At 40.4% G+C, this 23,288-nt stretch overlaps 2 protein-coding genes across 4 annotated transcripts; one reads left to right on the forward strand and one right to left on the reverse strand.

The window, feature by feature from the left end:
• Positions 1-1,601: 1,601 nt before the first annotated feature.
• spast (spastin) lies at positions 1,602-8,240 on the reverse strand. Its single transcript, XM_061836691.1, has 16 exons — positions 7,839-8,240; positions 7,669-7,752; positions 7,520-7,603; positions 6,088-6,254; positions 5,898-6,010; positions 5,729-5,822; positions 5,572-5,646; positions 5,374-5,445; positions 5,206-5,281; positions 5,016-5,107; positions 4,809-4,888; positions 4,685-4,727; positions 4,528-4,607; positions 4,361-4,431; positions 2,557-2,597; positions 1,602-2,481 (listed from the first exon to the last, which is right to left on the reverse strand). The coding sequence occupies exons 1-16, from the start codon at positions 7,954-7,956 to the stop codon at positions 2,356-2,358; spliced, it is 1,416 nt and encodes a 471-aa protein (XP_061692675.1). The 5' UTR covers positions 7,957-8,240; the 3' UTR covers positions 1,602-2,355.
• A 733-nt stretch (positions 8,241-8,973) lies between these two features.
• On the forward strand, positions 8,974-21,756 carry memo1 (mediator of cell motility 1). Of its 3 annotated transcripts, XM_061836692.1 has the most exons (10): positions 8,974-9,484; positions 11,288-11,369; positions 11,451-11,519; positions 12,722-12,834; positions 13,059-13,170; positions 13,730-13,872; positions 13,972-14,048; positions 14,211-14,315; positions 15,906-15,972; positions 21,393-21,738. In XM_061836692.1, exons 1-10 carry the CDS (start codon positions 9,424-9,426, stop codon positions 21,467-21,469), a joined length of 906 nt encoding a protein of 301 aa, XP_061692676.1. In that variant the 5' UTR covers positions 8,974-9,423; the 3' UTR covers positions 21,470-21,738. The 3 variants fall into 3 exon arrangements, with proteins under 3 accessions (XP_061692676.1, XP_061692678.1, XP_061692677.1); XM_061836694.1 differs by lacking the exon at positions 21,393-21,738 and having other exon boundaries at positions 8,975-9,484; positions 15,884-16,041; XM_061836693.1 differs by having other exon boundaries at positions 8,976-9,484; positions 15,906-21,756.
• Positions 21,757-23,288: the final 1,532 nt, after the last annotated feature.

The following is a 23,288-nucleotide window of genomic DNA, read 5'->3' on the forward strand; positions in this document are numbered from 1 at the left end:
GGATGCTCACAGTGAAAAGAAAACGGGGGTGGAGGGGTCGGGGGTGATGACTAAAATACTCTGCCCTGAACAAGCTCCATTCTGGTCTGGCATCATGAAAGAACGTCTTCAGTCATGATGACGTTTCATTAAAACACCACCAGAGCAAACCGGTCCAGAGTTTATGTATTAATTTGACAAGCAACACAACTTTTTCAATACTTCAATACTACTAAATACTAATCTGAGGATGACATTGTAACACTAAATCAATAAGCAAAATAAAATGTTTGGATTTTGCGCAGCAAGTAAACATCTGCAGAGAAGATGATGCAGCTGCCGGACCACATGAACCGCAGGTAACACCACTGGCTGACCAGAGGAAGGCCTGTGGGAATAACGTCACATTTGGTGGAAGTTTAAGAGGGGAAAAGTAGCACTAAAATAAAGACCTATGACCACACGCATTTACTACATCCCAGTAAAATATTCTACAACACTTAACGAGCAAACGAGCACCTTCATCTTCAACCTGGTTGTTAGCTTTTTGGCTGGTCATGAGGTCTCCACCAAAGAGGTGCATAACACCGCTGTGATCTTTCCTTTAAAATACTCACACATGCTTGTATCTGCATGAACTTGCACACACAACACTATTGACATGTAATCTTCAATGTGATGCCCAGCAATACAGTAGAGGAGGGATGCTCAATGCGTCGATTGCGATCGATTAGTCGATCACGACGATGTGCCGGAATTTTTTTTTAAAAAGACAGCCTTATTTTTCTGACCTTTAGCTGACCGCGCATGTGCAAACGACACTTAGTACAGGAAAACACACTAGTCATTGAAGTCGTTTCTATTTGAAGCCCTCGCTTAAGAAATCTTATCAAACATGAGTACGGATACTGGAGTAAAAAAGAAGACAAAAACTTACATACAGAATTGAAGGCGGACTTATTTTTCACAATATCATTTTCGAAGTGAGTTTGCCTCATCTGCCAGTGTACTATTGTGATACCAAAGAAGGGAAATGTGGAGCGGCGTTTTCGAACTGTTTATGGAAAATACGACGCCGATATTCTGCCGAACAGCAAGCTGATAATGAGAAAAGTGAACGAACTAAAATCCCAAGTGGCAGCCACACAGCAGTCACTTTTCACACAATATAGTTCAACAGCAAAAGCCACCACCGCAAAGGAGTAGTTACATGGTGCGGTGAAGCCATGGCTGATGTATGGAAGGACATCTCAGATTGTGAGTTTTTGTCACTGCAGTTGGACGAATCCACTGACATGAGTGACATAAAGCCCAGGTGTGCATTTTCATTTGTCTGGTGTTTAGTGATCATCAACGTGAACTCAGATAGTTGCAAAAAATGTTTATAATTAATTATGTGTTGTGCAATATTGGCTTATATGGCTATGCAAGGCACACAAACTTACATTTACACATAAAGAATCCTAATATATACATATACTTATAAATATACTTAGAAATATGTTTTGCAAAAAATAAAACAAAGACATCCACGCCCCCCCACCCCGTCGATTGCAAGAAGCTGGCTGCTTGAAAAGTAGATCATGGGGTAAAAAAGTCTGGGCACCCATGCAGTAGAGGATACTGTATTTATTTTCAGTTTCACAGCATTCCACTCATCTTCGGCTGCTTGTAAAATGGGCCAGATTCCAGATCCAACAAGACCACAGAGAGAGTTGGAGAGCAGCTTCATACATATCTGCAGCAGCCTCTATTCAATACTGAAGCTCTGAATCAACCAGCAATGCAGTCAATTGTTTAATGCTAAAACATCTGTATCAGACACTCGACAATTTATTCAGTTAACTGAGATATGCTAATTGTAAAAAAAAAAAACTAGACAAGGAAGACTTCATTCGATGTAAAAATGACCAAAAAAAAATTGATTTTTCAATGACTTCCTCTAGTTGTGGAGAGCATATTTTATAGAAGTAAGCTGCAATAGACTTACGCACACCTGCGACCTGGGTGAGGCTAAGCTGTACGGAAAATGGATGGATGAATGATTGAAGGTAACGCCATGCTGCTACTAGTACTACTACTCTGTAATTGAGCTACTCAAGGTATTACATAAGTGTGCTGCCCTCTTGTGGCAGAAAAAAAATCTTCAGGACATTCTTGTGAATAAATAATATTCAACAGTGCTGTGGATCGTGTTAATCAAACCACATTTTGAATTCATAGAAAATTGCATCAATACAGTTTCCCCATAAAAACAGTCAATTCAAACATAGTTATTATACAGGGAAGGTTCGACAAAAGATCACAGTTGTTAGTATCATCTTGTAGTTATCAAGGAAAGTATTTTCTCCGCCCTCCTCCCCCTTCTATCTAAATTCAAAATGTAGTTGTGTCACCAAAGTCTTTGTTCCATTGGTTGTACATATTGAGGGTTGCTGGGCTAACGCTGGGCTTGATCCGCTTCAGGGAATCCTCAAAGTCTTTCATCTTGATGTTGCGCATCTGAGAATTAGCCCAGGACATTTTAGGAGGTTAACTTGCAAACTCAAAGGAACACGTGTGACAGCACGGACTCACCTGACTGGCAGCCATGTGCCGGACTTGCTCTGGTCCCAATTCTGTGTAAAACCAGGTTTTCATGTTAAATAATGCAGATGAACTATATATATGATATTAAATATTTAAGAAACAGCTTTGAGGACCTTTTACATATAACTGATCTAAAGGACAAAAAAATATAGTTAATGTATTTGACATTGAAGCATTTACTTCAATTATACCTAACCAAACTGATTTGGCAAAATACAATGCGGTAAAAACGTTTCCCTTCTCGAATTCTTAGTTTTTTTGCATTGTTTCCCACTTTAAGATCATCAAAGAAATGTAAATATCAGACAAAAAATATAAGTGAACTTCAAATCTGTTTATAGATTATTTAATTTATTGAGAGAAAAATAACATACAGTACAAAGTTGTCTGCAGGAGGCTTTCAAACACTCTTTCCAAGCTCCCTGCTCAGCTTGCGTTCCTCTTGGAACTAAAAAGCTCACTAACGAGTTTGAACTCCGAGTTGCTACTGTGAAGTTAGTATAGGATACGCCCATTAACTTTTTTTTTGCTGCTCTGTTACCTCCTCCTCCTTAAAATAAGCAACGTTTGGGCTTTGTTTTCCAACAATGATAAATACATATTGGTGAGTTGTGGTCTGTGTGGAGTTGTGGAGTTGTGGTGTTGTGGCCTCCGGACTTCCTTCTAGACTTTTGCGTCATCACCTCCAATTATGGGCTAGCCGCACCACAGTTGACATTAGTGTTCTTTCACATTGAGCAAGAAGTGCAGTGGAAAGAGGCTTTTGTGGCTTTAAAGCAGGGCCGCTCAACGTGTCGATCGCAAGGCAGTTTCGGCCGATCACGATGGCATGCCGAGAAAAAAAAAAAAAACAGGCTTATTTTTTTTTTTTTTTACATTAGCTCACCACGCATGTGCAAACAACGACACTACAGGAAAATACACTGTCAGTGAGTTCCCCCATATTTTAAGCTCTCGCTTAAGAAATCTTAACAAACATTGGAGTATGGACGGTACAGTAGAGAAGACAAAAACGTATCACTTTCATATGGAATGGGAGGCGAACAATTTTTTTTACCGATGTGATTTTTGAAGTGCGTTTGCCTCATCTGCCCGTGAAGTGAAATGTGAAATTTTCTAACTGTTCATGGAAAATACAACACCGACATTCCGCCGAAAAGCAAGCTGAGAATGAGAAAACTGAACGAACTAAAATCCCAATTGCCCGCACAGCAGTCACTTTTCACATCTGCATCGTTACGGGTAAGGCAGAAATATTATCTTCAATAAAATCTCTGCTGCTGTAAAGGAGTACAGTTACATGGCACTGTGAAGCCATGGCTGATGTGTGGAAGGACATCTCAGATTGTGAGTGTTTCCCACTGCAGTTGGACGAATCCACTGACGTGAGTGACACAGCCCAAGTGTGCATTTTCATTTGTATGGTGTTTAGTCATGATCAACGTGAACTCAGATAGTTAACAAAAATGTTTAATGTTAATTGTGTGGTGTAATATTGGCTCATAAGGTTCTGCAAGGCACACAAACACTTATTTACACAAAGAATCCTCAATATACTTTAAAACAAATGTGTTTTGCATTTTTGTAGTGGGTAGATCTTTGTGACTTGGTCATTCTATTTCATCATTGATCATTCTAAAAAATAATAATAATAAAAAAAAAATGGGCACCCCTGGTTTAAAGGCTTTCAAATTTGCAGTTATGCTGCAAATAACTGTTCTCACACTAAGATAGATTCAGTTGATTTTAGCCATGGGACAAAATATCATCGATTACCTGCTGAAGGTCTTACCTCTAATTGGCCCAAGTGCGGCATCTTTTGCCAAGGATGTCAGATCACTTCCAGAATATCCAGCAGTTACTCTAACAATACATAAACAATTGAGAAGAGTGGCACATTTAAGATAAAACCGAAAAGTAATGTTGTGAATGCAGATGTGCAGATGATGAGAAACTCACTTTGCAAGACAGCTCAACTCATTCTTGCACAGTGGACTCCCGTGTTTCGCTAAAAGATGCTGCAGAAGGGTGGACCTTGTCTAAGAAAAGTTACAAAATACAAGCTCAACATGTTCATACAAACAAGAAATGTAACTGTGCTAGGAACAGCAAATACCTTCTCATCAGGTAAGGTCACGTAGACCCTTTTTGCAAAGCGCCTGGGGAACATAATCAGCAAAAACATTGATGATCTGAACAAAAATAATAGCAGTGATAATTGTGCAGCGTTAAGTGTGGACCTTAAAACTGCTTCATCTAGCTCCTGAGGTCTGTTTGTGGCTCCCATGACAAGTACCCTGTCATCTCCTCCAGACTGCACCTGACTCACATGCACAAAAAAAAAAAAACAATGAGCAAAAAGAACACAGAGGTAACTGACTCAGTCTATTTTGTCTATTATTATGGTATATTTTAAATGCGCTAAAAAGGCACTCCACTTCTCGTACCCCATCAAATTCAATGAGGAACTCAGTTTTTAAACGACGGGAGAACTCCTGTTCGCCCTCCCGCCTTTCAGAGAGCAAGCTGTCAACTTCATCTAAATGTGGACACAAAAACAGAATATGGCTCTTCAAATGTAAACAACACGGGGAGCAAATTGGCTGTAAGGTTCCATTCCAAGTGTATAACACGGACCAATAAAAATGACAGACGGTTGTAATTCGCGGGCAGCTGCAAACAACGCCCGGACAAGCTTCTCACTCTCTCCAACCTGGGAAGACGTCACAAATGATGCACAACATTTACTGCAGAAACGGGGAAAAAATGTGAAAACTATAATCACATGCACAAATTGACGTTTACAAATTTTGATGTCAAGCTGGCTGCACTCATGTTGAAGAATGTGCCGTTTGACTCTGCTGCCACTGCTTTAGCCTGGTAAGACGAAGCGAAAGCTGTGATTTAATTTATTACATATGACAATATCATGGAGTCAAGCACATCCATCCTTTCTTGTGCACGGGAAAAAAAACTGAGATTGGTGTGAAATCATTCACTCACCAACATGGTTTTCCCATTTCCAGGTGGGCCAAATAAGAGCAAACCTCGTGCCGGAGCTCTCAAGCCAGTGAAGAGCTGCACAGGGAAAGATTGACAAATCATGATATTAAATGTGGCCCATATTACAGTGACCATTACTTTTTCTTGAGATGTTCACCTCCGGTCTCAAGGCAGGAAGAATAACAATCTCCTGGAGTGCTTGTTTGGCCAGATCCTGGCCAGCGATATCATTAAATGTTACAGACACCCCTCTGAAATCAACATGTGAAAACATGGAAATACTCCATGAATCATTATGAAAGGTCTCTGACATTATTTCAACTTACGTGTCTACAATTTCATTCAGGATCATGTTTGCCAGTTTGCTGTCCACATTCTTGAAATTTTTCAGCTCCCTCTTGTAAGGCTGTTTTGAAGGCCTAACCATCTGTGGGGTTACCTAAATCACAACAAAAACATGTCAGCTTCAATTATAACAGGACTTTTAGATGACAAATGACTATGAGGGCCATTTACCTTTGAATCAGCAGTTCTATAAGGTGGTCTTCCTGCTGAGGAGGGTCTGATATTTTTGGGCGTCCCTCGGACCTTAGGCTCACTTTTGGGAGGAGGTTTTGTTTGTCGCTGAGCGTTATTCTTGGTATTTTGGGCTTGACCTCTGCCTTTAGAAGCCAATGTGGCCTCTGTACAAACAGCAACAGTACTGATAATCAACAATGCATTTTTTTTTGTAATCAAGCAAGCAGAAGATATATACTGTAGTGCAAGATAAATGAGACTCCAAAAGATTTGTCAGAGAACCCTGAGCTTCCTTGAAGAATCGTTATGGCATATTTCTGCAAAATACTCTCAGACCTGTGCATCATTAGTTGTAAATCAGATTTGTCAATGTGGAAATGCACTTTTCCCCATAAAATTTCATTTGCAGAAAAACACATTTCAAATTCACAAGTAAACAACAGGTGAGTATCATCAGGCAGCCCTAACAGTACACCGGTAACACCAGTAACACTACTGGTTTGCAAGTCTGCCTCACAGTTCTGAGGTTTTGGGGTCGGAATCTTTGCTAGGACTTGAGTGGAATTTCCATGTTCTACTTTGCTCTTCAAAGTTGGCTCATCTCTGCTACAATGGGGTTCCAGCCAGACCAGTGACAAGTGTACTCTACCAACGGTCCATCCAATATCTGAGCCGCTTATCCTCACAAGGGTCATGGCCATCCTAGAGCCTATCTCAGCTGTCTTTGGGCAGGAATCGGGGTACATCCGAAATCGGTTTCCAGCCGATCGCGGGGCACATTTTAACAAATAACCAGCCACACTCACATTTACACTTATAGGTAATTTAAAGCCCTCAGTTAACCTACCATGCATCTTTTGGGGATGTGGGAGGAAACCTGAGTGCCCAGAGAAAACCCAAATAGGTACGGGGAAAACATGCAAACTCAACACAGGCAGAGCCGGGATTTGAACCCCGGTCCTCAGAACTGTGGAGCAGACGGTCTAACTAGTCGACCATCGTTCCACCTAGGGTTGAGCAGAAATTGATATACAAAGGTAGTGAGCAACATCATCATAATGGAGTACAATTACAGGCAGGAATTTTCAGCCGTAACATTTCGGCGCCCAAAGTTTTTTCTGTGTATCACTCATACACGTCTTAAATTATCACCACTCTGACAGTGCCAATGAAAATCCAAGCATTATCTGCTTTTCAATGGTATCCCATTAGATTGTGAAGGGCCATCATGGCACCTTCGTGGTTAGCATGTCTTTGAGACAGTTCTGAATGCTTGCAATCTCCCGTGTGGACTTCCTGTGTGGGGTTTGTGCGTTACACTTTTGAAAGAAAACTCTACACAGGAAAACTGAAGGCGGGACGTGAACCCAAATCTCAGAACTGGGAGGCAGACCGTGTTCTCCCGTGCTCCCCAATCACTGTCTCCTACCTATAAGAGCAAGTCTGTCTTTAGCCATGGTAAGGTTGGTGATCATTTTCTCCTGAAGCCTCTTAGCCCGCTCATACTGCTCTCCTGTGGACAAACAGCTGAATGAGCATCCAAGCAAGCCTGAACTGTCCTGTTTGCTCGGCTCATACCTTGTCCTGTGATCGTCACAGCGATGCCGCTTTCCAGTTCAACAATCCCCCTCTTGTACCACTGCAGAGCCTCTTCCTTCTCTCCTGCCGACACACAAGAGTTCTCACAAACCTGTCAAGAGGACCGCACCACGTAAACCAGTAGTTTCACATGGGCACCGCTAACACACCTGTATCATCTTCGTCAATCCGTAGTGCTTTGGATATATACTCAAACGCTTGCTTGTGGTAGTTTTTAACTACTTCGCCGCTATCTTTACATTTGCTGGTGTTCGTTTTTGCCGACATCAGTCCCGTGTTACAATTTTACAGTTCAGATGTAAGCATATTATTTGACACGATGCGGTTAAGTTGGACTACACCATTATAACAAATTCAAGTCGATGCGACGTATGGCTTCTATTATGCATCAGCATCGACACGTTTACAATAGTACAAGCCATGCAAAAACTGGTCGGAAAATATTATCTCCTGGCCATGCTACTGTTTATTTGGACGTCTTTCCGAAAGCGATCCCTAACTTCCGCTTTCGCGTGGAAGCACCGCCTACTTCCTGCAGCCCAGTAAGAGATGTAGAGCTACTTCCGCGTACATTTTCACACTAAAATGGTATTTGTATTTTTACATGTATGTTTGGGGTAAAAGACAAATAGATGATGCTAAAACAAAACACAGGTTTAATATGGGCATAACTCATTCATATGATGATCATCAATTATTTCTCATTTCTGTTTTCCTCATTGTGTTCTCTCCGTTCTCTCAAAATTCGCCAAATGTGAAATTATGCAACCTCTCACAAATGTGAAAATTACAATGATCGTATAATTATAATATTTTTATATTTTTGTTTGTCTGTTTCTGAGCCAGCGAGCTAGAAATATGTCACCGCCTTGCTTAGTGCTGTGCTGTGGTGTGTGGGTACACATAATGGAGGTAGTTGAGGAAAAGTTAACATATTAAACACAGCGTGCCACGTTATCCAACAAACACACACTGCAGACATTTTGAGCGCAGACTGTGGAAACATATTTGAGTGACATCTCAAAAAGAAGTGGGCCATATTTTCAGTGTATTCAGCGGACTCACCCACAGTGTCTGGGTGCTGGCGGGAAGTCTCTATATTTTTGTAATATTTACTTCAGAGCCGCTACACTTTTTGTTTGAATTCAGCGGGCAGGCTCAACACTTCTTTGCGGTGTGTCAAATCTGTGACATTTTATTGTCATTTTACAGGGACTTTAACTTGTTCCTAAGCATGTAACGTCACGGTCAAGGCTCCGCCCTTTTGACCCCCCACGAGGTCTTTCCTTTTCTTGAATGTACCTCAACCAATCAAAGTTGCTGAAAGTCACCAGGAGAACCACTTCGGCGACACCCCTTGGCCTGACCTGCGAGTCAATCAAAACAACCAATATTTTCCTCATTTGTTGACCGTGACAACTATCTGAAAGTCTCGCGTTCTTCTTCCTAATTGCAGTTTTTGTACTGAGTAGTTTGAGCTGTTTGACTGAACGTTGTTTCTCCCTCTAATTGCCTTGCGACTAACCGGCGAACAACAAGCAGCTGACTGAACACGGTGTAGCCTGCTGCTAGCCGACTGTTTTCTCCAGTCCCAACTGTTCTTTGTCTCTTGTCTACCAACAAGTTAGCCACAGCCTCCAATTCCCAGTTGTGTTTGCTGACACTGGCTCACTGTCTGATTTTAACCGACTGACAAGATTTAACTACACCAAAATAGGCGGCTTTGGAACCAAGATGTCCAACCGAGTGGTGTGCAGAGAAGCAAGTCACGCCGGGAGCTGGTACTCTGCTTCGGGTAATAGTCAACACAGCACCGGCCGTGTTAGCACACCGTGTTGTAGCTATTTATCGTTTTTTTTTCCTGCAGCGTTGCTTTTGGATCGGTTAGCATTTCCTTTTGTTTCGCCTTTAATATCCAGTGACTGGAACCCAACCCAAACAAAACTATTGAGGAGCCTTTGACACGCGACACGCTTTGGTATGCAATTGAGCTGATGGAGATAAGAGTGCTAACAGTTAGCATAATCGCTTGTCTCGCTCGCTGCTTGTCATTCTCATTATCTGTTGTATACCCGCGTTCGTGTTGAACAAGAAACATTTGTACAGTTCGGCATTTTGTAACAGTTAAATAAAAACAAATTGACAGTGTTACACATCCCGCTTAGCCTAGCACCTAAATAAAACATTCCGGAACTGGCAGCAACTCTTTGAAGATACCAGTGTTGTGTGTGACTCGAATGTTTTAATTATGCTGTTAAACGGTCCGTGCTGAACAACAACACTGAGCATTCATGTGCATCCCCGTTCGGCAGCTAGCCGTTTCGTTTGCTCCTTTTCCCTTCAAGCCTCCCTGGTCTGCATTGTAATGATAGCTGGTTTGTTTGTGCAGTTGGTCGTTTCCATTACTCAGTCAGGAATCCTGCATGAACACCGTACCCAGAACTAATGCAGCCACAGCATTGCTGTTTTGGATGTCATTTTAATCTATATTTTTGTCTGGTATTGTATCTTCAACCAATCTTTCCTTCTACACTGAGTTTATAGTTTAGGCACACACTTTAAAATTATGACTTTTTTTTTTTCCAATTAGTAACCTGACTACATGAGAGGGGATACGTGTTAGAAATGCCCCTCTCTCTTGTAGTGCAGTTCTTGATATCTCCAAACTATAGTTACATTAACATACATTTTCAATTAATATTACTCAAAAAATAATTATTTAAATCTAAATGGAAAAATTCGCATTTTAAAGTAGTCCCTGAATTCTCATCAGCTTGTGATCGCGCAGCACTATGTAATAGTGGTGAGCATGTCTGCCTCACAGTTCTGAGCTACTGGCTTTGCATTTCAGCGACAGTCTTTTTGTATGCCGTTAGCATGTTTTGCATGTTTTCTTGCATAAGCTTTTTTCCCCTCAGGTACTCTGGCTTCTGCCCACATTCCAAAAACATGCATGTTGAAAATGTGAATGGTTTTCTATATGTGCCCTGTGATTGACTGACGACCAATCCAGGTTGTACACAACCTTTGACCTCTTGTCTGCTGCAATATGCTCCAGCTCATCCACAACCCTAATATGGACAAGCGATATAGAAAGTGGATGGATGGATAGATTATTAAGGTATAATATATAGTATGTAAGTCACTTGCTTTTGATTGGCATTTACATAACATTATCCAACATTGATACTGGAGATAAAACATAGCAGAAACCGCGAGAATTTTGACATGAAGGCCTCATTACAAAGGTCCAATTTCCTAGATGGACAAGAGATATAGAAAGTGGATGGATGAATGGATAGATTATTAAGGTATAATATATAGTATGTAAGTCACTTGCTTTTGATTGGCCTTTACATGACAGCTAACATTGTTACAGGAGATAAAACAGCAGAAACTTCTAGAATTTTGACATGAATGCCTCATTACAAAGGTCCAATTTACTAGAGATTAACATTGATTGCAATGGATGGCTATATAGATGCATATAATATTGTAGCAATTACACAATATTGTAGCAATTTCACAATATTGTTATCTGAAGTGAAATAAAATAAGTATAACATCTCCTTTTGATTTTGTTGTTCTCTCTTTTCAGGAGCCCAGCTGAATGCACAACTTGAGGGCTGGCTGTCCCAAGCACAGTCTGCAATCAAACCCGCTAGAGCCATCATAGCCCCGTAATCTCTTCATAACTCTGAAGAGAAATGTCATTTAGGCATCAAAGCCATTTGTGTGTTTCATGCTTTTTTTTTTTGCAGGCATGCAGGTTATACCTACTGTGGTGCTTGTGCCGCACATGCCTACAAGCAGGTTGACCCTTCTGTTACGTAAGTCTCATACTTGTTTGAAAGTACAGTGCACCCTCTAAGGTCAAATGCAGATCAGGGGAACTGGTTGACATGAGTACCTCAGTTCTGAGCTCCAAAGTTCAAATCTCAGATCGCCTCGCTTTGCCTAATTTGCACGTTCTCTTGAGCCTTTTCCTCCGGCTGCTATGGCGTCTTGCCACTTCCCAAAATTATGGATGTTATGGTCATTGAAAACTCTTAAATTGTATGTGGGTATGAATGCGAGTGTGACTTACTCATACATTGAGTGGATACCAGTCCAGGGTGTATCGTAGCATTTTCAAAGAAATGTTAATACCTGTATTCCAAACAGTCATACAAGTTAACCACTTTAGCAATGGTAAAATGTAAATACAATCAAACACCCTATTTGATCCTCACTTGACTGCGGACTAATCCAGGCTTTCGTTTAGTATGCTGACATTTTGTGGGAAGTCGTGAATGAAAGTATTTAAGATTTTTGCAACTGTATAACTTCTTTGCTCTCTGAATTTTACTCTCTTATGGACATGCAATTTTAGAGAGTAGCAACATGTCAATTAGCTGCAATCTTTGTCAAATTTTCAACAAGACATGGAGTGAGCCCTTGAAATACCGATAAAATTTTCCACAACAAATATATTCAGGAATATTGCCTGACAATTGATTACTAACTTCCATTTGTGCTATTTAGGTTTAGTGTTTAGGGCAAGTGACCCCGTTTTAAATGTCATGGTAATTTTTAAGCGTCGTCTTGGAGAACCCCACAGAATTTCGGCCCATACAAGTTTATTGGTGGTTACTTTTAACTAAATCTTCTCAGCCAGTTGGAGAAGGGATTCCACGGGTAGCAGATGAAGAGATATGTTAAGAAATAATGAAGCTATACTGTTGTAATCTAAATTCAAGGCGCATTATATTTCTTTACCTGATCGTAAATAGGTAACTCCACACCCCAAAATCGTCATTTTTTTTCCCAGCACAAAAAAACCTCCTTCTGTGGAACCCGTAATCCAATTTTCAAAAGTCATGGTTTATTGAAGCCTTTTTGAAGTTGGCCATTCCAACCAGACCCAGCATTTTCACAGATTCGTACTTGGCAAATCTCATTCCATTGGTATTTATGGGTTACTACTTAGTGGTTCCGCTCTACATTTTTTTTCCTTCCAGCACCACTGTGAGTGATCTATGTTTCCCTTTAGTCGTAGGGTGTTCATCCTCGGACCCTCTCACCATGTGCCCCTATCCCGCTGTGCCCTATCATCAGCAGACGTCTATAGAACACCTTTGTATGACCTGAGAATCGACCAGAAGGGTATTTATTCTTATTCTTATATTTTATACAAGTATAAATAAAGGATTTTACTTATTCCTCTACTGTGTGGTTACAAAAGATGAAAACCTTTGTTCAGATATACAGCTCATCATTCTGATAGTCTTGTCATTATCAACCATTGCCCCCCCCCCCAAAAAAAAAAAAAAAAAAGCCGAGATAGCCACAATAGTGGGCATGAATTACTATTAATTTTTGGTTTCCAGTTTATAGTGACCTCTGGAAAACAGGGTTGTTTGAGAGGATGAGCATGCAGACAGATGAAGACGAACACAGTATTGAAATGCACTTGCCTTATACTGCAAAAGCCATGGAAAGGTAATGCATGTTTTACTAAAGCTGGATTTTCACTACATGGTTCAACACAATTCTGATGATTTGTTCTGCTCCAAAGTGGCATGATTTTCATGTTGTGATAGCATAAGGGGAAAAATTGGGGTTTAATCATCACAATCAGGTCTCTACCAAGGGAAAATTGGATAGAAATGGAATTGCTGTCAATAGTGGTGCATCAAGTACCGATGCTAGTACCAAATCAAGGTACTTTCGAATAAAAAAGTGTAGTATCAGTTTTTATAATGCTGATATTAAAATAATAATGAACCAAAATCCTCACATAGGCTCCAATGGAACATATTGAAATATTACGACAATATGTCTAAGTTTACACAAGGTTAAAACTCCTACGCAAAAAAGAAAATGAGAATTTATGCATGACTGCAGTTCTGGTCTTTTGAAAGTGGTGTAATTGTCAATAAATATAAACACTGTATTATATTGCCACGCTTTATGTGTTGTAAAGGTAAACCACATTGGTGCAATAATATCCTTGCATGACTATCTTGAGTGATTTCACTGACTGATTCCAATTTGTCAGCCACAAAGATGAATTTAGCATTGTTCCCGTGCTTGTGGGTGCACTGAGCGAGTCCAAGGAACAAGAGTATGGGAAGCTGCTCAGTAAATATCTGGCAGACCCTTCCAACCTTTTCATCATCTCATCCGACTTCTGCCACTGGGGTCAGTTCTGATGAACATTTGTGAAAATGGCACACATGCTCCCATGTTAGCTATTGTGCTTTTTAAAATGGTAAACTTCATTCATTTTTTTTTTTTAAGGTCAGCGGTTCCGATACACATACTACGATGAATCACAAGGGGAAATCTACAGGTCAATTGAGCATCTGGATAAAATGGTAAATACTGTCAGCTTTTTCAAGTATTACATTTTTCAAATGATAGATTTCCATAACGGAACACCTAATAAACATTCAGTACAATATTGATCATCTTTCCCTTTTGATGATTATCATCCACTATAATCCAAGATCATATTTTACCAATTTGTGTTTCTAAAGGGAATGGGCATTATAGAACAGTTGGATCCCATGTCTTTTACCAACTACTTGAAAAAGTACCGCAATACCATCTGTGGGCGTCATCCGATTGGAGTGCTACTAAATGTGAGTATGTATAGTACAGCAAAAGTTAACATCATATTTATATTATTTAAAAAATATTTCTTTTTATTCTGTTTAAAAGCATTTTAAGTAGTCTTAGTAGTAATTATTGTAGTTTCAGCCCAATTTACTACTTTATACATACAGTCTGCCAGTCATCAGAACATTTCTACACAGTCTAAAGTGACCCATCCAATACTTATTTACAGCGCTTACTTATACACTGCAAATGATCATGTAGCACTGTTTAAGACATAAACAATGCTATATGCTCCTTTGCAGTGATGTTGGCGCCGCAGCATCGCATACTGAAAGTTGCGGGTTATGCCTAGATCACACTATAGGATACTAGCACTGATATTGGCCTGATTAGCTATTGTAGGCAATTTCCCACATTGGGCTAGATACTTTTTGTCAGGATTCCACGCCGCCGTCAACGTACATTCACAAACACAAAGAAATACCAACTGACACTTTAGAGCATGTTTCGTCAGAACACTGCTATGTTTCTGTAAAACCAGTAGTGCATTGTTAGGATAGATAACGTTTTGTTGCCTGCCTACACACTGTATTGTATTAAAAGCACTCCTCAAGTAATCCTTGGATGAACGTCCTCTCCTGAGCACTGGTGATGACCACTGCATTTTTCCTTGTCCATCCCCCTCTGCATGCGCACACGCACGCACACACACACGTAATACATTGGTGTGATCAGTTGTCGGCATGCAAAAGAATTCAGCATTTGTGATTTTTCAATGGATGGAACAAAATGTTAAAAAAAAATGTATTCCTTTGCTTACCCACCGCTGAGGCACAACGTTAGTTTGTGATGCTGCGAGACAACATATGAGAATTTTGTCCTATTTCTTTGTGATGTAAAGTTGCCATTGTGAGGTTTTAGCTTAATGTTGAGCTTTTTTTTTTCTGTCATAGCCTTTTATGTTGGTTTGAAGACTAAAATAAATGCTAAAAAGCATGAGTGGAAAAGTGCAACCAACTGTTTACCTTGTTAGCTGTCAGTGTCTGCATAACTACATGCTTTATTGTCGGGGTGCTCAATGTGTCGATCGCGGGGCAGTCTTGGTTGATCACGGGACGGTGTGACAAAAAAAAGACGTCAGCCAATGTTCCCTCTAAACTGTGCGCGTTCTGATGCTGTCTCTTTGCAGATATTCTGCGTTGTGCGCAACAACAACAAAAAATAATCCAATGCAAATTGAAAGTATAACATTCAGCCATTTAATCTGTGGCATTTTGCAATGTGATTCAATGAGTGAGGGAAGACTGGTTGTTACATCCAATGGCACAATGCACATACGTACTGTAAAAAAATGAAAAGCCGCCGCCACTGGTATCTTTTAGGCAGCACACAGAACTTTATCTAACAACGACCGCTGCTCTGCCACACTGTTTTCTCTTTTCCGAGTAGGAAAGGTCTGGTCTGAAGTCAAAGTAGAAAGTGCAGGATGAGATGGTAATTTCCACCTTGGCACAACCTGATCCAGGATGAAACCACAGACAATACAGTGCACAAAAAGCTAATTCTGTATTTTAAATCAATGATCAGTCAGTGTTGTGTGTTTTGTCTTTCAGGCTGTAGCTGAGCTGAGGAAGAGTGGTATGGACATGAACTTCAGTTTCCTGAACTACGCTCAGTCGAGTGAGTGCAGAAACTGGCAGGACAGCTCCGTTAGTTACGCTGCGGGGGCGCTCATCGTTCATTGAGGTCGACGATCGCAGGGGTTACTGCAGCATCGCAGCCCTGCCATTGATTATCTATCGCCATAATCTGATCTATACACTCGAGGCTGACATAAGAATCCCACTCCCATCTTTTTTTTTTCTGTTCAGGCAACCCTGTTCTATTTTTATTAATATCTGGAAAGAGTTTGGGAATCGATGGGAACATGTTTTCCACTCCCATCCTGTGTTCCGCTGTAGCCCAGTCCTGTGACATTAAATTATAATGAAATTCCCTCTCATCCCCCAGGACCCACGGGAACCAGTGGTATTCCCCCCAAAATGTCAGGCTCAATTATTTCACGCTTCCCTCCACATTAACCCCCCCCCCCACCACCACCACCACCCCTAGCATTGCCTTCGTTTTGCAGGAAGGACCCTGCCACATCAAGCCAATAGTCCCCTACTCTTTGTCATCCTCCCAGCTCTCATGTCTTTTATTACTCTCCTCCCAAGTTTGGTATCAGTGTCAGAGCTTCAAGTGGAATACTTCAGTTCGAAGTTTATTTTTGAGATGAGGTCGGTGTAAACATTTTGGAGGAGCTGTTAGGATTTAACATTTTGATTTGGAGTTAATGTAGGGATATTATTTGGGCTCTTGCAGGGGCCATTCTCGCTCCATGTCCTTCTTTTGAGCTCATTATGGATTTTGAGTTGTGATAAGCAATCTATATCACTTAGTGGTTTGTGCTCATGTAACCTTCCTCAGAAAAGGAATGAAAATAAATCTGCAGATCAAGATGGAAATCAATTATATTCATGCTGCAGGATAAAAACTAAAGTGTTTTTAATTGCTGCTTCAAGCAACATGTAACTATGATACCGGTTTCACGGAAAACTACTCGACAGTGTGTTGGACTTTCTAAAAAAAGGGCTGTATTCAGTTGCGTTTACAAACTCCCTGCTTTACAAAACCAAAAACAGTTGTAGCTCACAAGACTTAAACATATTTTAAATCTTATTTATCCTTTAGCTAGTTTTACTTGGTGTGGTTATTTACTGAATACAGTGTGGATTTGGACAGAAGCAGTGCTGTCACAGATGCTTTTTAGTCATCAACATAATTTACCCTATAAACTAGTGTCACAAAAAAACTCACAAGTCCCAATCATATATAGTAACTTGTCCTTTTATAGATACGAATTCTGACGCATGTGCATTACCTCAAAGTAACCAAATCTGCAAATTGCCAGACCTTTCATGTTGTTCCCCTACCACTCGCCCGCCCCCTCCCAACACACACACACACACACACACACACACATACACACACTTACTGTAGGAACCATGTAGCATGTCACCAGCATTTGTTTTATTTTGACACGAAGTTCCAAATCTTGACTCATCATTGTGAACAGTATGGATTTTTGTTTTTGATCTGCACAAAGCTATAACGCTTTTCTGTAGTTGGAATTTATCAGTCGTTACCTGTATAACTGCTTAAAGAAATGTGCATCATAACGGATGTTAAGTGCATACAGAAAGTGAATGCCAGCAGTTGATGAATTAGGATGGAAATTGGTAACATCAGTGGTGTGAAAGTGTTGGTCCTCTTCTATATTTCTCATTTTTTTCACATTGTTGGTCACACTTAAATGTTTCTCATGATCAAGCAAATTTAAACAGTCAAAGGCAAGACAGGTAAACACAAAATGCTGTTTTTGAGCAAATGTTTTTACTATAAAGTGAGGGGGGGGGATCCAAACCTACTTGGCCCTCTGAGAAAAACTGATCGATTCCCTAAACGGAATAACCCTCAGTAGCAACACCTGCAATCAAGAATTTGCAACAACTTGCAATGAGACCCTTCCAATTTTGGTCCACTCAATTTTGCAGTTATGTTGTAGTTCAGCCACATTGGAGTGTTTTTGAGCATGAACAGCCTTTAAAAGGTCATGCCACAGGATTTCAATTGGACTGAGGTCAACACTTTGACTGGCCCACTCCTAAATCTTCATTTTGTTGGACTTCCTGATGTGTTTTGGATCATTGTTCTGCTGCATAAACTAGGTTGGTTTGAGCTTGGGGTCACAAACAGATGGGTGGACATTCTACCTCTGGATTTTTTTGGTAAACAAAAGAATTCATGGTAATATCTCTCACAGCAAGCTGTCCAGGTCCTGAAGTATCAGAAAAGCCTCAAACCATCACACTGCTATTATCACATTTTAAGTGTTGGTAGGATCTTTGAATGGTGTTACTTTTACACCAGATGGAATGGGACTCACACTTGGCAACCAATCAATTTAAATATTTGTCTTGTCAGACAAAAAAGAAATTTCCCCAAAGTCTTGGGGTTTATCAAGACGTCTTTTGGTACAGTGTCTTGTGAAAGTATTCGGGCCCTTCGAACTTTTCAACCTTTCGCCACATTTCAGGCTTCAAACAAAAATAAAAAAAATAGTCAAGAATCAACAAGTGGGATACAATCGTGAAGTGGAATGAAATTTATTGGATATTTTACACTTTTTTTTTAACAAATAAAAACCGTAAAAGTGGGGCGTGCAATATTATTTGGCTCCCTTGGATTAATACTTTGTAGCGCCACCTTTTGCTACAATTACAGCTGCAAGTCGCTTGGGGTATGTCTCGATCAGTTTTGTACATTGAAAGAGTGAAATTTTTCCCCACTCTTCCTTGCCAAACAGCTCGAGCTGAGTGAGGTTGGATGGAGAGCATTTGTGAACAGCAGTCTTCAGCTCTCCTCCCAGATTCTCGATTGGATTCAGGTCTGGAGTTTGACCTGGCCATTCTAACACCTGGATACATTTATTTTTGAACAATTCCATTTTAGATTTGGCTTTATGTTTTGGATCATTGTCCTGTTGGAAGATAAATCTCTGTACCAGTCTCAGGTCTCTTGCAGACTGCAACAGGTTTTCTTTCAGAGTGGTCCTGTAGTTGGCTCCATTCATCCTCCCATCAATTTGAAACATCTTCCCTATCCCTGCTGAAGAAAAGCAGGCTCAACCCATGAAGCTGCCACGACCATGTTTGACAGTGGGGATGGTGTGTTCAGGGTGATGAGCTGTGTTGCTTTTATGCCAAACATATCGTTTTGTATTGTGGCCAGAAAATTCGATTTTGGTTTGATCTGACGAGAGCACCTTCTTCCACATGTTTTGTGTGTCTCCCATGTGGCTTGTGGCAAACTTTACACAAACATTTTTATGGATCTTTGAGAAAAGGCTTTCTTCTTGTCACTCTTCCATGAAGGCCAGATTTGTGCAGTAGATGACTGATTGTTGTCCTATGGACAGACTCTCCCACCTCAGCTCTAGATCTCTGTAGTTCATCCAGAGTGATCATTGGCCTCTAGGCTGCATCTCTGATCAGTCTTCTCCTTGTTCGAGGGGAATGTTTAGAGGGACGTCCGGGTCTTGGTAGATTTGCAGTGGTCTGATATTCCTTCCATTTCAATATGATTGCTTGCAGAGTGCTCCTTGAGATGTTTAAAGCTTGGGAAATCTTTTTCCGGCTTTTAACTTTTCCACAACAGTATCTCGGACCTGTCTGGTGTGTTTTTTGGTCTTCATGATGGCCTCTGCACTTTAAACAGAACACTGAGACTATCACAGAGCAGGTGCATTTATATATGGAGACCTCATTACGCACAGGTTGATTCTATTTATCATCATTAGTCAACATTGGATCATTCAGAGATCCTCACTGAACTTCTGGAGTGACTTTGCTGCACTGAAAGTAAAGGGGGCGAATAATATTGCACACCTCACTTTTCAGTTTTTTATTTGTTAAAGTATAAAATATCCAATAAATTTGGTTCCACTTCACGACTGTGTCCCACTTGTTGATTCTTGACAAAAACCTAAAATTTTATATCTTTATATTTGAAGCCTGAAATGTGGCGAAAGGTTGAAAAGTTTAAGGGGGCCGAATACGTTCACAAGGCACTGTAAAATTGAGATGACACTTAAATGTTTTTTTTTTGGGGGGAGGCGGGGGGTGCTCTGTAGTGTAGTGACATCTTAGATGAGTTGTCAATAGGCTCGTGGGGTAATTTTGGTCGGCTGGCCACTCCTGGCAAGGTTCACTACTGTCACTATTATGTTTTTGCCAGATATAGATAATTGCTCTCTCTGTGGTTCACTGAAGTCCCAAAGCTTTAGAAATGGCTTTATCTTTTCCACACTGATAGCTCTCAATTACTTTCTAATTTGTTACAGATTATTCTTTGACTAAGATTTTAATTTCATATTTTTTGATGATGGGAAACATTTAAGTGTAACAAATGTGCAAAAACAAGAAGTAAAGAAGGGGCTAACCCTTTTCCCCACGACTATTTCCGGCAGCACATAGTTTCCATCATCTCAGCATTTGACAATTGTTACTTTTGATGGGCTTCTCTACTGGATGTTTCTGCTCAAATGCTGAACATAAATGAGTACTATAACCCCCTTTGAAAATTTATCTTTTTATCCATTTCTCAATAAACACAAGAACAATTTTCCGGGTATGATGATGATTATTCGGCTGTAGTTGAAATTTTAATTGAACAATTTTCCTAATCTGAAATTGTAATTTTGTGTGTGTACACATTTTTGGACCTTTTAAATGAAAAAATATTATTTAAAAAATAAATTTTTCGTCTCCATGATATTGTCATATTTGCAATGCCCCACATTTGTGGGGATATTTTGCTGTAAATTAGAAAATACTGTTTTTGAGAGGAAACTCAAGGTTTTCCAGAAAATGTCTTATGTACTCATTTATGTCAAGCACTGTATGTGATGCAGTCCTCTTTGTTTGTTGTCCTCAACACCAGGAGAGAGATTAGAGTAAATAAAGGTTGGAAATGTGTGGGCACAAACCAAGAATTTCAATCACCAGTCTCTTGGTCTGGTGTTGATTTCAAACCCATAAAACATGACACACTGGGTTGGTTGTTGTGCCTTTTTTTTTTTAAATCACTGTTGCACAAACACATTTAAAGTATATTTTCACAAATAGATTTTTAAAGTTATACAGTTTCTTTTGCCATGTGTATGGCCCGACCCCTAACATCCCCAACCTTGTTCACAAAAGCCACCCTCTGGGGCACAGTGTGTGTGGAGGACCCCTAAAATCTGTTGGTCTCAAATGGCATAAACTGTTTTCTAATCTACGTTTTCTAGCTGGGTGGAAGGTGGTGTGGTTGCTTCCGCCACACCATCTCCTTCTCGCCTGAGACCTGTAGAGAGACAAAGCCTGAACCTCAGCACTGTTCTTTTGCTTATTATCTTTATTTGTATACTTTTTTTTTCTTGCTTAGAACATGACAATTTACACACATCATTATCCGAAATTATATACTACTCTCTAAAAGGAGTTTTTTAATCTCAGGTTCCACTGGCAAAGGATTGCAAGAGATTTCAGACGAGGCAGAGGATTTATGTTACAAAGAAAGTAAAATGTACTGAAAAGCAAGTCTGTGGTCTTGTGTTTTCTTAAATTCCAGTTATTCTAAATGAAATACAGTCCAATTGTTAATGTCATTTGTTCTCTTTAATATGGGCTGACTGAATTTTCTGATACTGTAAGAAAATGTTTCTAATAGTTTCCAAATCACCTGCATGTAAAAAGTACAATTAATTGGGTCGGATCGCCTGGATTTTAAGATCCATTCATATTTGTGCAAAATATTTTACTTTAAAGCTACTGTATGTGGACTGATGGCATGAACTGTATTTATTTTAGTGACCAGGAAATTATTTTCATATAGAGATGATTTGCATGAATCATAGTGACCAGGAAATTGTTCTGCTTTCTCTGGGTTTGAGGTCACAGAGGTGGTTAAAAAGTTCATTGGTGGCCAACGCCCTGGGGGTGGATGAGATTTGCCCAGGGTTCCTCAAGGCTCTGCATCTTGTGGGGTTGTCCTGGTTGACACACCTCTGCGACCACACATGGACATTGGGGACAGTGCCTCTGGATTGGCAAACTGGGGGGTGGTGGTCCCCCTTTTAACTACAGGGGGATCACGCTTCTCAGCCTCCCTGATCGTCTTTTAAAGGTTGCTGGAGAGGGAAGTTGAATATCAAATTCTAAACCCTTGCCAGGGTCCTTGAGGGTGCTTGGCAGTTCGACAGGGTTACCAGGGTTCGCACGCAGCCGTAAAAGTCCCTAAAAACCCCTAAATTTTCGAAGGTGCATTTAGGGGCTCCTAAAAGTCCTTAAAAATCTGCGAAAACCGGTCAAGCCCCCGAAAAGGCCTTGAATAAAAAAAAAAATCAAAGGGAGGACCTGTACCGCCAAAATTCTCCCTAAAATATAAATTAATCTTTTATGTAAAAAAAAATAGCGATCCGTCTAGCGTCCAAAACAGCCAGAAATTGTCAACGGAAGTCACCGTCTTGACAACTAGTCACCATCTTGTCGATATTCCATTGTTTGTTTCCGTGAGTAGGCATTTCACTTCGTCTTCGTTACGACGTAGCGTAGTTCTTTCATCGATCCAACTTGTATCACGGGGAAGTGCATTTTTCAAGAAGCTTGGGTTGAAAGTAAGGAGTTTGGGAGCTGGGTTTGTCGAGATCCAAAAGATCGGCACATGTTTTACTGCCATCTGTGCAAGCAGAGTTACCAGATTGAAAAGATGGGCGTCAAAGCGCTGGAGTCGCACCGGAAAAAAAGGAGACACGCTGATTTGGCAAAGACTCTCTCATCTTCTGTTGGTATGAATCTGTTTCTAAAATATCAAGATAGTGAAGCATCAACTTCAGGCAGTGGTACTAGCAGTGCATGCGCACTAGGGATCACAAAAAAAACCGCTTACTTTCATAACCGGTTTTAACCAAACAGTTGTAGCAAAAAAAACGATTTACCGGTTTTAAAACCGGTACCATAGTGGTCTTTACATAATTCACCCGCGGGACCTCGAGTTGGGGTGCGGGGTTCCGCACCGACTGTTTTTGTTGTTGCTCTTCCGGAGTGACGAGTTCACAGAGTTCCCCCTGTTATCCGAGTAGTGTTTTGATGTCTGCCAATAAAACAAGTTTACTCCCATACTTTGGAGCGTTTCCTCGATGCCATGTTTGATGTTTCTTTGATTTAACTGAATGTTCTTTTGAGTCCAACTTCACTCTAACAGCGAAACTTGAAAAAAACTGGAAATGATGTTGAAAAAATAGCGCAATTGTGGAGTACCGGAACTGGAATAAATAATTGGAAATTTTAACCGATTTCGAAAGTCCGATTACGGTTTTGGTTTTAAAAATCCGAAAACCGGTTACAACTGGT

The sequence above is a fragment of the Syngnathoides biaculeatus genome, chromosome 12, assembly GCF_019802595.1.
Source record: "Syngnathoides biaculeatus isolate LvHL_M chromosome 12, ASM1980259v1, whole genome shotgun sequence".
NCBI lineage: Eukaryota > Metazoa > Chordata > Actinopteri > Syngnathiformes > Syngnathidae > Syngnathoides > Syngnathoides biaculeatus.

What these genes read in the sequence shown, in the direction of transcription:
- spast (XM_061836691.1), bottom strand. Translation starts at nt 7,956, where the DNA reads ATGTCGGCAAAAACGAACACCAGCAAATGTAAAGATAGCGGCGAAGTA. An exon ending in AGACAGACTTGCTCTTATAG is followed by an intron (nt 6,255 to 7,519) that starts GTAGGAGACAGT and finishes CTGTTTGTACAG; the next exon opens with AGGCCACATTGGCTTCTAAA. An exon ending in CCAGCTTGACATCAAAATTT is followed by an intron (nt 5,282 to 5,373) that starts GTAAACGTCAAT and finishes ACGTCTTCCCAG; the next exon opens with GTTGGAGAGAGTGAGAAGCT.
- memo1 (XM_061836692.1), top strand. Translation starts at nt 9,424, where the DNA reads ATGTCCAACCGAGTGGTGTGCAGAGAAGCAAGTCACGCCGGGAGCTGG. An exon ending in ACTGCAAAAGCCATGGAAAG is followed by an intron (nt 13,171 to 13,729) that starts GTAATGCATGTT and finishes CCAATTTGTCAG; the next exon opens with CCACAAAGATGAATTTAGCA. An exon ending in TTGAGCATCTGGATAAAATG is followed by an intron (nt 14,049 to 14,210) that starts GTAAATACTGTC and finishes GTGTTTCTAAAG; the next exon opens with GGAATGGGCATTATAGAACA.